The 14,298-nt window shown below is 48.4% G+C and overlaps 1 protein-coding gene across 2 annotated transcripts in view; it reads left to right on the forward strand.

Moving 5' to 3' along the window:
* LOC126534796 (protein-cysteine N-palmitoyltransferase HHAT-like) overlaps positions 1-14,298 on the forward strand; it is a 31,632-nt gene that overhangs the window by 8,280 nt on the left and 9,054 nt on the right. Inside the window, exons 4-7 of one of the 2 annotated variants that reach the window (XM_050182032.3) lie at positions 3,224-3,418; positions 5,335-5,559; positions 7,828-8,153; positions 9,599-9,634. In XM_050182032.3, the coding sequence (XP_050037989.1) occupies positions 3,224-3,418; positions 5,335-5,559; positions 7,828-8,153; positions 9,599-9,634 (782 nt within the window). The remainder of the gene's footprint in view (positions 1-3,223; positions 3,419-5,334; positions 5,560-7,827; positions 8,154-9,598; positions 9,635-14,298) is intronic. The other variant, XM_055072748.1, reaches the window with a different exon arrangement.

Genomic DNA, 14,298 nt, shown 5'->3' on the forward strand with positions numbered 1-14,298 from the left:
CAGTAAAGCATTACAGTGGTTGCATTGCATTCGAAGGCAAGTAATCACTAAGTTGAAAATTTTTTTTACATTTCTTCGATGCGCGTCTCTCATGGCACAGTGGCGCTGTCACGTGTTTCCACAAAGTCGAGCACGTCATGCCTGGCAATTCAACGCGTATCAATGCCGAACAAAAGCTTCCTTTGCGAAATTCCACCTCCGTTCCTGAGGAACATGTTCGTCCTTGAAATCGGCAGCGCGCCTCTTGTCGCAATGCGCCAGTTGTAACTTACAAAGATATCATCCCTTGTGCTGGTTCTGCAGCGCTTTATTTAACGCGTTAGCCGGAGTGTCAAATCGAAAAAAAATTGTGAGTGTGTGTGTGCGCGGGAGGGGGGGGGGTTGCGTGTGTGTGCGTGTGAAGTGTAGGAAGCCGGTCACGTGGCGGAGGTAGAGATTAGAAGAGCGTTGGCAAGTGACGTTGTTCTGCTCTGGACCACCGTGAGTTGCACCTCGCTCCACGAACAGGCGAGATGTGTGTCGAGTGAGCTCCTGAACAACACTTTGGAACGTGCTGAAGGTGGTTTAAATCACGGATGCACGACCTCAAAGAAGTGCAACGTAATGCTAACGCATTTCTCTCGCATGTATCGCACATCGCCGCTGAACTTTAAAACGAATAGCCTTTGGATCTTGCGGCCGTTTTCGTGGTAGGTTGGTGTTACGATGGTAGGTCGGGCTAGGCGGGATGGAGGGCAAAGAAATGCGCCAAGATTAAGGGCGTGTGGTTTTGAGCAACCGAATTGCGAAGAGGGGTGAGAGGGGAGGGGGCACATGAACGGAGAGAGAGAAGTGGTTCTTGTGGGGAAAGGAGGAAAGACTAGCACTGTCTTCTGCAATCCATGCGGGAGCACGGCTCCGCGCCAGCAGGTTCGAGGAGGTGGGAGTAAATGAGAGAGAGGGTAGGAGGGAGAAATGTAAAGGGTCGTCCTAGCAGCATCAGAGCAGCCCTGCCGGGAGGGCCCAGTGGGTTCGACCGGAGGAGTAGGCTGGTGATAGACCGTATAGGAGGTGGCCCAGAAGACCAGCAGAAACGAAGTAGTGGCGGATCAGGAAGCCCGAGGTGGTGGGATGGCCGTTAGGCTATCCGTCTTTGTAGAAGTTTCCTATAGTCTCGCCGAGAGCGCCGACGGCTCGAGGTACTCGACAACACTTAGGAAGGCTGGTAGCTGATTACGACAGGGGAAGAGGATATCTTCCTGTCGTGAACAAGGGAGCCCCAGGCGGTGGAACTCCTGCAAAAGTCGGCCGCGGTGTTGCAGGTGAGCAGGGCAGGCCAGCAGGAGGTGCTCCAGAGTCTCTGGTTCACCGTAGGAGGCACAGGCTGGCGAGGTGGCTTTCCCAAGGCGGTGCCGGTGGGCTTCCGTCCAGTAGCAGCCAACTCGCAGTCGGAGCAGCAACGAGGCATCCCTTCGTGGGAGGCCGTGCTGTGGAAGAGGTCGTGGAGGCCGGCCCAGGGATACCCGTTTGTCCAGGTGGCAGGCGATGATGTGCCGGCGCAACCTGTGTCTCGAGAAGTCTGCGGCCGTTACAGCAGGGCTAAGGGGGACGCTTGAGTGGTGGGCACTCTTTGCAAGAGTGTCCGCCTCTTCATTTCCCGGGATCCCCACATGTGCCGATAGCCAATGCAGGGATTGCGAGCATCCTGCGTGCGAGCATCCCCAAGGCTAGCCCAAGGATTGCGAGTATCCCCAAGGCTAGCCCTGTCAGGGCTCTGCAGGCAGAGCAGCATCGCCTTGGAGTCGCAGAAGATGGCTGCCGGTGTCGCTGGTAGCTCCTCTGCCAGTAGGTCCACAGCAATGTTAAGTCCTGCTAGCTCTGTGCAGTAGAGCTTTCATGTCCTGGGAGACGGAACAGCTTGCTCTTTTGTAGGGCCCGTACAACGCAGGCTGCTATGGATGAGCCCGTCTCCGGTATCACGGATCCATCGATAAAGATGTGAAGGTGGTCCCCAAGTCTCTCTTGGAGGAGACAGTCTGCCGTCTGCTGTAGGGCACATGTTGGGGAACGGTTCTTCGAGACACCTGGCAGCTCCGTCGGGATAAGGATTGGTGGTCGATGTGGTGGGCGAGGCTGTACAGCGTTTGCAGGCGTGTCCACTGAGACTTCCTTATACAGGCAACACAGCCGTCCCATGTGTGATGCTGGCCGGGAGCGCAGGCGGGTCAGGAGGGCATAACCATCTGCGTCATGGTGTAGGCGATCGATGTGTCGCAGCCCCTGTAGTAGGAAAAGTAGTGACAGGGGCCAGGCACCCGCCTCAGCAAGAGTGGCGGCCATTGTGAGGTTCGGGGAACACCAAGAATGAGCCGTATTGTTGACCGGTGCTTTAGCTCCAGTTTCCGCAGGCGGTGTGGGGGCAGCGCCACAAGAGGGAGGGCATACACTAGCCGTGAAGTGGCTGCGGCTTCAAAGAGCTGCAGGGCCCGCCTGATGGTACAGCCCCGTCCCCGGGCAAGGAGCTGTGAGATCGCCTTGTGGACCAGAAGCGTCTGGGCGCACAGGGCGTTGGTAGCCAGCAGCCAGGTCAGCCGATGGTCAATGCGCGGCCCCAGGTGGGTGACTGCCTTGCTCCATGGGATCTGGTAGCCTGGATGGTGCCAGTCAATAGCTGTGCCAGTCCGTCGTGGACAATGCGGCGGACAAGAGTGCATAGCGGATTCTCACCCGCTAAAATAGATACACCGCAGGTGAGCGTACCGTCGAACGCTGACGGCGTTGAAGCCGACATACCCGGTAGTGCTATATATGGACACGCTCGCTCTTCACGGCTGTCACGAAGAGGAAAGTACCGAAGGAATGGGGGCGTGTCCTCAGGCAACCGAGTGGCGGGGATGTGCGGTAAGGAGGGATATTGTAGCTCGCCTGCTCGCTCGTTCGTTCGTTCGGCGGTTCTTTCAGTCTAATCGCTTACGTTGATAATCATCGTCTAAAGCTTCTGCACAATATTTTTATATAATTTTATTGATTTTCTTTTTTCTTCATGTCAGCTTCAAACACGTCACTTGAATTAGCAAGCCCTGCACATAACGGTGCTGACATCATCAGCTTACATAAACCCTCTCTCTCTCTCTCTTTCTCTCTCTCTCTCTCTCTTACCAGCGTAAAGTGCGTTCCTCTGCAGTGTTTGTTTAAGCGCTTAGTATGTATACCTACTCGTTTTGTCCGTGCGATGACATCGCAGTTCCTGCAGCATTTCTACGTGGCCTACTCACTCCTGTTCATGATTTGGTGTTTCCCGGCGGATGTGTGGCTCAGAACCGGAATCATGGCGACGGCGTCATTCGTCGCGGTGTGGCTTCGTCGACGATCCGTGGTGTACGTGGTCGGCTCGGTGATAGTGGCCACCACGACGCTGTCGTTCGTGCCTCGGTTTGAGGTGAGTGGATGCACACATTATGTAATGCATTGCGGCACTTATTTTTCCGCATGCGCTTCGATCTAGACTGGTTGGGAAAAAAGCTTTTAATGGGCAAAGCAGCGTTGACATGGGTGTGACGGTAGTGGTTGTAGCTCCTGTGAAGGTGTAGCCGTACCTTTTACTACTCTCTCAAAAAAAATTTACACCCCTTTGGTGCTTATCTTTTCCCACAACGACAATCGTCACCTGTCTTGACCGCATTTCCTTTCTTCAACGCTGTAAGCCCGGTACTTCCAACTCACGAACGTCTTGCGCGTTATCAGCGTGCCGCAGCATTCTCGACAGGACAGCAGCGAGCGCCGAGTTTTCACGAAAGGAAACGCAAGGAAAGGAAGATGACGATTATCGCTGTAGGACAAATTTCGACCCCAAAGGGTGCCACTGTTTTAATCAAGTGGCAGGAGGGAGTAAAAGAGGAGTTCCTTTTCTCTTTTCAGAATTAGGGCAGGTGCTTCGGTAGCAGCAATCGCGGATAGGTGGCGCCGCTATACTGTCGGGCGTCGCGTGGTCAGGAAACGGAGCGTAGTGTTTGATTCACGTTACAGCAGTCTTCGATCCGCGTGGGACATAAATCTGCAGCTGTTCACGAGTCATTCAAAGAAGCAAAAACAGAAGAAAAACGAAACATCGTTTCTGTCGGGTGCTCCGCGACATCAGTGTTATTCGCATGCTTCAGCGAAAGCTTGCAAAAATATCCGAAAACTTGGAGTGGTGATCGCAACTTGGGAATACATCGTACCAGCAGCAAGTTGGCGTCGCAAATTCCCTGGTTATCAGTGGTACGTTTTTAACCGCACGAAAGAAGCTGTGTGTCGCGCACTTCCTGCTTAAATGGCTGTGAAACGCAAATGCCCTATGTGATACATCATTTTGGTTCCTATCAGGCGCCCTTTCACAGGCAGTTCATGGAGTCGGTATGCCTGCTTTCCGAGCAGAGTTCCGAAGAAGTGTTGTAATGTTCTTTCTTGGTTAGAGTATTTTCGTTAATTCTTCTAAAGAAAACCTAAGCAACGGAAAAGGAAATGGAAATGAATGAACCTCTCCAAATTGGTGCTATTAAAGGTAGGAAAGTAATGCCAAGTGGTCTAACTTTACGAAAATTGTTTCGCTGTTTGTGGGTTTCGCCATAGATTTTTCTTTTTCTGCTGCTCTCTTATCTCACCAGATAACTTTCGTATTATAATAGATTGCAGTACAATCGTGTACCTTGCTTTATTTAGCCACGCTACTCACGGGAAGATGGAAATAAAACAAGATACATAAATGTGTTTTTCCGAGCGTGAAAGAAGCCCGCGGATACACGGAAAGTGTCTCGAGTGGCCAGTCGCGCGACAATTTTGCGTGTATTTGCGGACAATTTCACTCTCGGAAAAACATTTTTATGTAGTGCGTAAGACTAAGTGAAAATTCTATCGGGAGTTTTTCATGTTGCTCTACAATTTTTTCACTGGCACTTTTCATATAATTAAATACATGAGAACTTGATAAATAATTACGACTAATTATCTAATTATAGGCGGAATGCAAGAAAATCCAAGCGACGGCAAACAACATTACCTTGGTTCTGCGCAGCTATGTGACATTTGCATATTCCTAATGTTAGGCTCAAGTTACGTGGGGTACCCTCTATATGACGCAACATCCGGTGCACTGCTCCGGACCACCGCCAGTTGCACGTAGCTCCTTGAAGAAAAGCAAGACGTTTGTCGCGTGAGCTTCTTAACAAGACTTTACAACTAGGTGAACTCGGTGTAAATTATCGATCCGAGACCTCAAAAAGGCGTGACGTAATGTTAACCACGTTTCTCTCGTATTTAACTCTAATTCACTACTTAATGTTTTTTAAATTTTTTTTTCGCGTATCGCGTTCGCAGTTCTCCCCGTGCGTGATTGGTGGCAAGCGTTCGCACGAGGCGTCCGTCTTCTTCACCGGTTGGAACGTGCTCCGCTGCGTCAGCGTGGCCGCAGACCTCATCGACCGAACGTCGAGGGCGCCAAGCGAAGCCCGCAAGCACGTCCTGCACGCTCTGGCCTACTTGCTCTACTTCCCGGCTCTCATTCTGGGTCCGCTGACCAACTACGACGACTTCATGAAGGAGGTACTGGCCTGCACTACGACTCTTGTCGTTTCTAAAGCAGAATATGTGCCATGGCCTAAAAATTTTATCACTATTTATTTATTTATTTACGTAAGTAATCTTAAGACCCGATGTTTACTTATCGGAAGGGGTATTTTTTATGTTTACATATTCGAGGAGGTACTTTTTTCCTACAGAGAAAGTTTATGAATAGGTTGGTTGGTGAATGGGTCAGTTGAATGCGTCCCATTGGAACAGCATATCGGCACCCATCAAGGGTAAGAGAATAAAAAGAATAAACGCCGCTACGTCGTGCAGTGATTGAACTTCGTGACAAGGAGCAGGTTCGCATACTTCTGCTGTCTCTCCTGAGTCATTACCCGTTCGAAATTGGTTCGACGGCTACGAGATGTTTACGAATGAATTATGAAGGTTTTACGTGCCAAAAGCGCGATTTGATTATGAGGCACGACGTAGTGGGGGAACTCCGGATTAATTTTGGCCACCAGGGGATCTCTAACGCGCCCTCAATGCACGGTACACGGGTGTTTTGTGGATTTCGCCCCCACCGAAAGGCAAAAATCGGGAGTTGATCCCGCGACCTCGTGCTTAGCATCGCAACATCATAGCCGCTAAGCCACCGCCATGGGTATGAGATGCTTATTTAGTGCGCGCTAATCGCGCGGGCTTCGCGACAAAGACATCTATCTATCTATCTATCTATCTATCTATCTATCTATCTATCTATCTATCTATCTATCTATCTATCTATCTATCTATCTATCTATCTATCTGTCTATCTGTCTGTCTGTCTGTCTGTCTGTCTGTCTGTCTGTCTGTCTGTCTGTCTGTCTGTCTGTCTGTCTGTCTGTCTGTCTGTCTGTCTGTCTGTCTGTCTGTCTGTCTGTCTGTCTGTCTGTCTGTCTGTCTGTCTGTCTGTCTGTCTGTCTGTCTGTCATACATATACATATATATGTTTATACATATATATGTATAACGTTTGTCTCTTTAATTCTATAGGCTCGGAAGAAACAACTTTTCAGGGATTAAAAGAGGACCGGGCAGTGAGGACGCCATAAGCCAGTATATTTCCCTCTCTCTGAATAGCATCAATACGCATTCTCGCGATGGCATGTCCCCGAACTTCCCACCTTGCGCAAGGCAGCAGATTGCCATCGCCTGTGCAGTTTGAATATATATTGTCACGCGGTGGTGACGTTGAAGAACACAGTAGCATTACTGTGTAAGACAAAACTAACTTTTCTTGGGCGAACCTGTGCCCACAAAAACAGGCTACACTTATAGCACAACGATAGCGGCGAACATGGTCGGCGATCGCCGAAAATCTGATCAGCGGGTCAAGCGCGTCGGCTTTTATAGATCAGTCGTCGAATGTTCCATAGTAACCGCTGGGACCCGCGTGTCTTCCACAAAGTTGTACAGTATTCGCGTCGCGCATACATGCAATCAGATTACACAAGTTGCCGTGATAGACAGTGGACGGAACCTTCGATAACATTCCAGAAACTTATTTTGCATGCAGGCGCGTCCTGCGCTGTGCGATAACATTTGTTAGGGGGTGAGAAGTGGTCGTCCGATAAAGATAAAGAAGTACACGTGTCAATATACCCTACTGCAGTTGTATGCGAGACACCCGCGCCTCCACTGGTCACAGCCGATTTTGAGTCGCCGCCCTTTGCTTGAAAAGTGGCCGCTTCTGAGCTATTTGGTGCAGACCGATTGAGCGTATAACCGAAGAACGCGTTTGCAGCGCCACGACTAACATAATTCTCCAGTTCGGAGTTAGCCCTGCAGCTCAAACTATTGACACGCGTACAATTCCTCACCGGCCTATGTAGCAGCTGCTAAAAAATGAGCGCTCCGCGAAACACCGGCTATCGCCGTGCTTTGAATGTTGCTTTTCTTGTCACCATTTTTCTCAGGGCACAAGTTCGCCTTATACATAAATGAAAAAAAAAAAAATAGCTAGATTCGTGATCTGACAGTTTTGGCACTGACCGTGGTTTCTTCACGTCACTATGCAACGTGGCGCATATATATATAACCGCCGAAGCTGCTTTTGTTTGGTCGCGCAGCAGTGGCGTAGCAACCGGGGGGGGGGGGGGGGCGGGGGGGGCGGGGGCCCCGGGTGCAAGGGGCCAGGGGGGGGGGGTTGTCATATACGTCTGAAGACACCCCTCTTTCCGCCGGCTACACCGGAGGGCGGGGGTGACAGAAGACCTATGGGCCCCAGGTGCCAGACGACCTAGCTACGCCACTGTCGCGCAGCCCTACCGTCCACCAGCGTGGGACAGCAAGCGCCTCCTGCACTTCCTCCTGGGGTGCGCCCGGCTGGCCCTGGGCTACGGCGCCATGGAGGCGTTGCTGCGGGTGTCCTACGTGCACAGCGCCGCGCTGACTCCGCGCTGGTTCCACGCACAGTCCGGCTGGACGCTGGCGGGAATCGTGTACCTGAGCGCCCTGCAGTTCTACCTCAAGTACAACTTCGCGTACGGCGTCCCGTCGCTATTCTTCTGGCTCGACGGCGTCTACGCGGGGCCCGAGCTCAGGCCCCGGTGCTCCGTGCGACTCCACACAGCGGCGAACATCTGGCGGTCAGTATTCATATACGTTTGTGTGTGTGTGTGTGTGTATATATATACAACCCGCCGTGGTTGCTCAGTGGCTATGGTGTTGGGCTGCTGAGCACGAGGTCGCGGGATCGAATCCCAGCCACAGCGGCCGCATTTCGATGGGGGCGAAATCCTAAAACACCCGTGTGCTTAGGTTTAGGTGCACGTTAAAGAACCCCAGGTGGTCGAAATTTCCGGAGTCCTCCACTACGGCGTGCCTCATAATCAGAAAGTGGTTTTGGCACGTAAAACCCCATAATTTAATTTACATATATATATATATATGAGATTCGGTAACTTACTCCTTTATGGAAAAAAGAGGTCAGGCGTGCAGACAGGACACAAGAGTAGAGAAGTGGACAACACGGACGCCGTCGCCGAGGGAATTCCTTGGTAAACTTTAATCCTCCTCCGTAAAGTTTAAATTGCTCACTTACTGAGGTAGCAGCGGAATCGAATTCTTCCTTATCGCAGAAAATCAGGTAATCACCAACGTAACGAAATACCTTGATAACGCTATCACCTAAAGCTTTCTCTAAGCAGCTGTCAACCTTACTCAGGTAAATATTGCTAAGAATAAGGGCAACCTTTGAGCCAAGACAAATGCCTGATTTCTGCACAAGAAACGCCATCTCTCCACCCAATCAGCGTCGACTTCAAGTACATTGAAAGAATTTCTAGAAAAGCTCCAGTGGAAACACCGCGTCTGTCAGTAAAAGCCGACTCTTGCACTTGTTCTTTGATGCACTCATGTACGGAATTTAGCAACCCGTCATGCGGCAAGGAATAATACAGGTCGATATCCATAGTAAAAGCTGTACAATCACCAGGATTTTCCTCTATCAAATACTGAACTAGTGCCTGAGAATTAGGCAAGCAAAAGAGGTCTGAAAAAAGTAATGAAGGTAAGCAGTTCTGTAGGTAACTAGCGACACAGCCCTGCCACGTCCCTTTCTCTGACACTATAGCACGAAAAGGAATTTGTTGCTTATGGGTCTTCGCCGAAAAAAAAAACAGCTCTAAGGTAAGGGATTTTGCTTTCTTGGCATTAGAGACAACCCTATCAAGATTATGTACGTCTTGACAGGAGGTCAACCGCACGTTGCTTAACTGCCGAAGGCTTGAGTTTTACTGGCTGTAAATTCTTTTCTATGGCTGAAATCGCTTTTTCTGAAAACATGTCATCTGGCATAATTATGAAATGACCTTGCTTGTCAGATATTACTGGTCTAAGTTTATGCTCCACAAGGTAATTAACCACTTCTCTACTCTTGTGTCCTGTCTGCACGCCTCACCTCTTTTTTGCATAATGAATCCTTACCAACCAGCTCAGCTTTCTGTCGTTCTTACTCCTTTAGACATTTCTTTTGTTTGTTTGTTTTTCTGTTCTTTCTAAATCACACTGGTTGCTTGTTTTCTTTGCACAGGCATTTCGATATTGCACTGTACAGGTGGATAGTCAAGTAAGTCTTTCTTTTTTTATTACCAAATTATTGTTGAACAATGCAGTTTTGACTGTCTTGTTTGTAGATATACTATAGTCTTTGACCTCCTTCTGTAGCTATAGGGACCTTCGACTTCTCGTGTGTTCATGTTTTGTATAAAAGAAAGGTGTATCTCGTGTTTCGTGTTGTTTGGTTCGGTTTGGTTTGGTATGGTTTGGTTTGGTTTTGTTTGGTTTGCCCTCTGGTGGTGGCGCATACCCACTGCGCCCGATTGGCCAAGATTTGGATAGTATTAGAAAAATGGCTGCTAATGCTGAAGCTGGTTAAATTGTCGGGAAAAAATGAAGAAATAGTAGCATGCGATGAACTTAAGAAAACCGCTCTGAAACAACTATAGATTTCTCCACGGCTGAGCAAACATCCCTGTGGTCTCCAGGAGAGGAGACTCCTAGGGAAAGAATATTCAGAATGGAATGGAATGAAAAGAATTGAAGAACAAAAGCTGAGACAGTGATATTCGTTTTCAAAAGCTACGGTAATTTCGGAGATTGAGAGAGCTCCGACGTACCTATCTCGTCGTTAGATTGGAGCGTCTGGCTCAGCCGTTACTTGACACCCCGAAAATTCAGGCGGTTACGAAGTAGCCCATGGTCGGTCTTCCAGTGAAAGCGTAAAATGTCGCCACGGCGAAGTACGACGCACACAAGTCACCAATACTTTCAGCACGCATGATCGTCTCAGCCAGTTGAGCTGAGCAGCTGTCAGCTGCTGCTGTCTCAGACGAAATCGGTATAGAACCTTTTCACGACGACAGCCATGGACACCGCCATGCTTGATCACGTGGCGACGCGTCCATTAGTTGCCCCAGCTGCCTCCATTGACTCCATGTTCACATTGAATGTACATGACGCCCCCGGCGTGGTTCAGCAAACCTCTGATTCGACGCAAATCGTAGGCTCACGTGACTCGGTGGGTGACACGAACGAAGCGTTGGCCGCAGCTTTAGAGGACATGTAAACGCCTTCTGCGCTCATTACATTTCTTCGCTCATATACGGTGCTATTACTATAAGCGGGGCTCGAAATGTATTTCAAGCTACCCAAACATTTCGCTTGTAAATTAAATCAGCAATATAGTGTCTTTTGTTCTTCATTTTTTCATTTGCCACTCACTCTGAAGCAGCAACTTCCATTCATCTTCCTTTCATTTTCCATTCCATTCCATTCATCTATCCTTGATTAGTGAGCTAAAAAGTGGGCGTAAGCTTGAGCCTGTGATGAAGTGGATGTGTCAAGATAACGTCCAGGGAACTTACTATGCCAGGAAACGACTTTACTCTTTTGTCACTATATATGTAACCAGCGGCACTCATCTTGCCGACGCTATGGAATTGAAGTTCTTTCTTTGGAGGTTGGCGATACAACGTTCTATAGTATTAACGAGAAGGTGGCCGGTCTTGTTGTGAAAATTAATAAGAGGTACAAATTGAAGGTCCTGCAGGTCTACGCCCCTACATCCAGTCATGATGACCAGGAAACCGAAAGCTTCTATGAAGACGTGGAATCGGCGATGGGTTAAGTCAAACCGTAAAATACACTATACTGATGGGCGACTTCAATGCCACGGTAGGCAAGAAGCAGGCTGGAGACAAGTCAGTGGGGGAATATGGCATAGGCTCTAGGAATAGCAGGGGAGAGTTATTAGTAGAGTTTGCAAAACAGAATAATGTGCGGATAATGAATACCTTCTTCCGCAAACGGGATAGCCGAAAGTGGACGTGGAGGAGCCCGAATGGCGAGACTAGAAATGAAATAGACTTTATACTCTGCGCTAACCCTGGCATCATACAAGATGTGGACGTTCTCGGCAAGGTGCGCTGCAGTGACCATAGGATGGTAAGAACTCGAATTAGCCTAGACTTGAGGAGGGAACGTAAGAAACTGGTACAAAGAAGCCGATCAATGAGTTAGCGGTAAGAGTAAAAATAGAGGAATTCTGGATCAAGCTACAGAACAGGTATTCGGCTTTAACTCAAGAACAGGACCTTAGTGTTGAAGAAATGAACGACAACCTTATAGGCATCATTAAGGACTGTGCAATAGAAGCCGGTGGTATCTCCGTTAGACAGGATACCAGTAAGCTATCGCAGGAGACGAAATATCTGAACAAGAAAGGCCATTGTATGAAAGCGTCTCACTCTACAGCTAGAATAGAACTGGCAGAACTTTCCAAGTTAATCAACAAGCGTAAGACAGCTGACATAAGGAAGTATGATAAGGATGGAATTGAACATGCTCTCAAAAACGGAGGAAGCCTAAAAGCAGTGAAGAAGAAACTAGGAATTGGCAAGAATCAGATGTATGCGTTAAGAGACAAAGCCGGCAATATCATTACTAATGTGGATGAGATGGTTAAGTGGCTGAGAAGTTCTATAGAGATTTATACAGTACCAGTGGCACCCACGACGATAATGGAAGAGAGAATAGTCTAGAGGAATTTTAACTCCCACAAGTAACGCCGGAAGAAGTAAAGAAAGCCTTGGGAGTTATGCAAAGGGGGAAGGCAGCTGGGCATGATCAGGTAACAGCAGATTTGTTGAAGGATGGTAGGCAGATTGTTCTAGAAAGACTGACCACCCTGTATACGCTATGCCTCGTGACCTCGAGTGTACCGGAATCTTGGAAGAATGCTAACATAATCCTAATCCATAAGAAAGGGGGCGCCAATGACTTGAAAAAATATAGACTGTTCAGGTTACTGTCCGTTGCCTACAAAGTATTTCCTAAGGTAATGGCAAATAGAATCAGGAACACCTTAGACTTCTGTCAACCAAAGGACCAGGCAGGATTCCGCAAAAGCTACTCAAAAATAGACCATATTCACACTATCAATCAGGTGATAGAGAAATGTGCGGAATATAACCAACCCTTAGATATAACTTTCATTGATTTCGAGAAAGCGTTTGATTCAGCCAAAACATCAGCAGTCATGGAGGCATTACGGAATCAGGGTGTAGACGAGTCGTATGTAAAAATACTGAAAGATATCTATAGCGGCTTCACAGCCAGCGTAGTCCTCCATAAAGCAAGTAACAAGATCTCAGTAAAGAAAGGCGTCAGGCAAGCAGATACGATATCTTCAATGCTATTCACAGCGTGTTTACAGGAGGTATTCAGAGACCTGGATTGGGAAGAATTGGCGATAAGAGCTAATGGAGAATACCTTAGGAACTTGCGATTTGTTGATGATATTGCCTTGCTTAGTAACTCAGGGGACCAATTGCAATGCATGCTCACTGACCTGAAGAGGCAAAGCAGAAGGGTGGGTCTAAAAATTAATCTGCAGAAAACTAAAGTAATGTTTAACAGTCTCGGGAAGAGAACAGCAGTTTGTGATAGGTAGCGAGGCACTGGAAGTAGTAAGGGAATACATCTACTTAGGGTAGGTAGTGACGGCGGATCCGGATCATGAGACTGAAATAATCAGAAGAATAAGGATGGGTCGGGGTGCGTTTGGCAGGTATTCTCAGATCATGAACAGGTTGCCATTATCCCTCAAGAGAAAAGTCTGTAACAGCTGTGTCTTACCAGTACTCACATCCGGGGCAGAAACCTGAAGGCTTACGAAAAGGGTTCTACGTAAATTGAGGACGACGCAACGAGCTATGGAAAGAAGAATGATGGGTGTAACGTTAAGGGATAAGAAAAGAACAGATTAGGTGAGGGAACAAACGCGAGTTAATGACATCTTAGTTGAAATCAAGAAAAAGAAATGGGTATGGGTAGGACATGTACTGAGGAGGGAAGATAACCGATGGTAATTAAGGGTTACGGACTGGATTCCAAGGGAAGGGCAGCGTAGCAGGGGGCGGCAGAATGTTAGGTGGGCGGATGAGATTAAGAAGTTTGCAGGGACAACATGGCCACAATTAGTACATGACCAGGGTATTTAAGAGAAGTATGGGAGAGGCCTATGCCCTGCAGAGGGCGTAACCAGGCTGATGATGATGATGATACTACAACGTTGGCGGGTGAGCGAATATGTTATCCTCGAGGAATGCCGCGCATTGCGAAGGGCCGGCAACACAGGCAGTCCTTGTACAGCAGCAGTCCGCAGACTTGGTCACACAGACACATTCCGTTCTTCTACGTGTCATCAACTAGTCTTGGAGACAGGTTCTGCACAGATCTTCCCTCGTCCGTTTCACATATTGCAGTTTGCATGAAGCACTGTGCGTTAGCGATCACCCAGTTGCATTTCCGACAGCCGATCACACAGTCGCAAGGTAAAAGCTGTAAAGCATGGTTTCGCATTCTTTAGCTTTTGCACGCTTGCGCCTGAGGGAACATGCGGCGCGCCGCTGGTAGCGCCATCTCGTTTCTGTAGATCAATGTATTCCCCGAAAAATGACCCATGGACTTTCAAACTGAGGTTAGGGAAAGCAAAAGTGCTTTCGCTTCACGTTGCCACAATAAAAGCTGTTTTATTTTACAATTGTTTTAGTTATAAAAATGCTGCAACAACAAACACAAGTGACACATTTTAGTTGACATGATTTGATCTTTTACACTTTGTTTAAACAGCCCGCCGCTGCCAGGGTGGCGTGGCGGACTTCGAAAACGAAACTATAGCGTTTGCTTTCCGCTAGTCTCCGCTATGTGTACATACAGTAATGTTACGCA

Source organism: Dermacentor andersoni, chromosome 7, assembly GCF_023375885.2.
Source record: "Dermacentor andersoni chromosome 7, qqDerAnde1_hic_scaffold, whole genome shotgun sequence".
NCBI lineage: Eukaryota > Metazoa > Arthropoda > Arachnida > Ixodida > Ixodidae > Dermacentor > Dermacentor andersoni.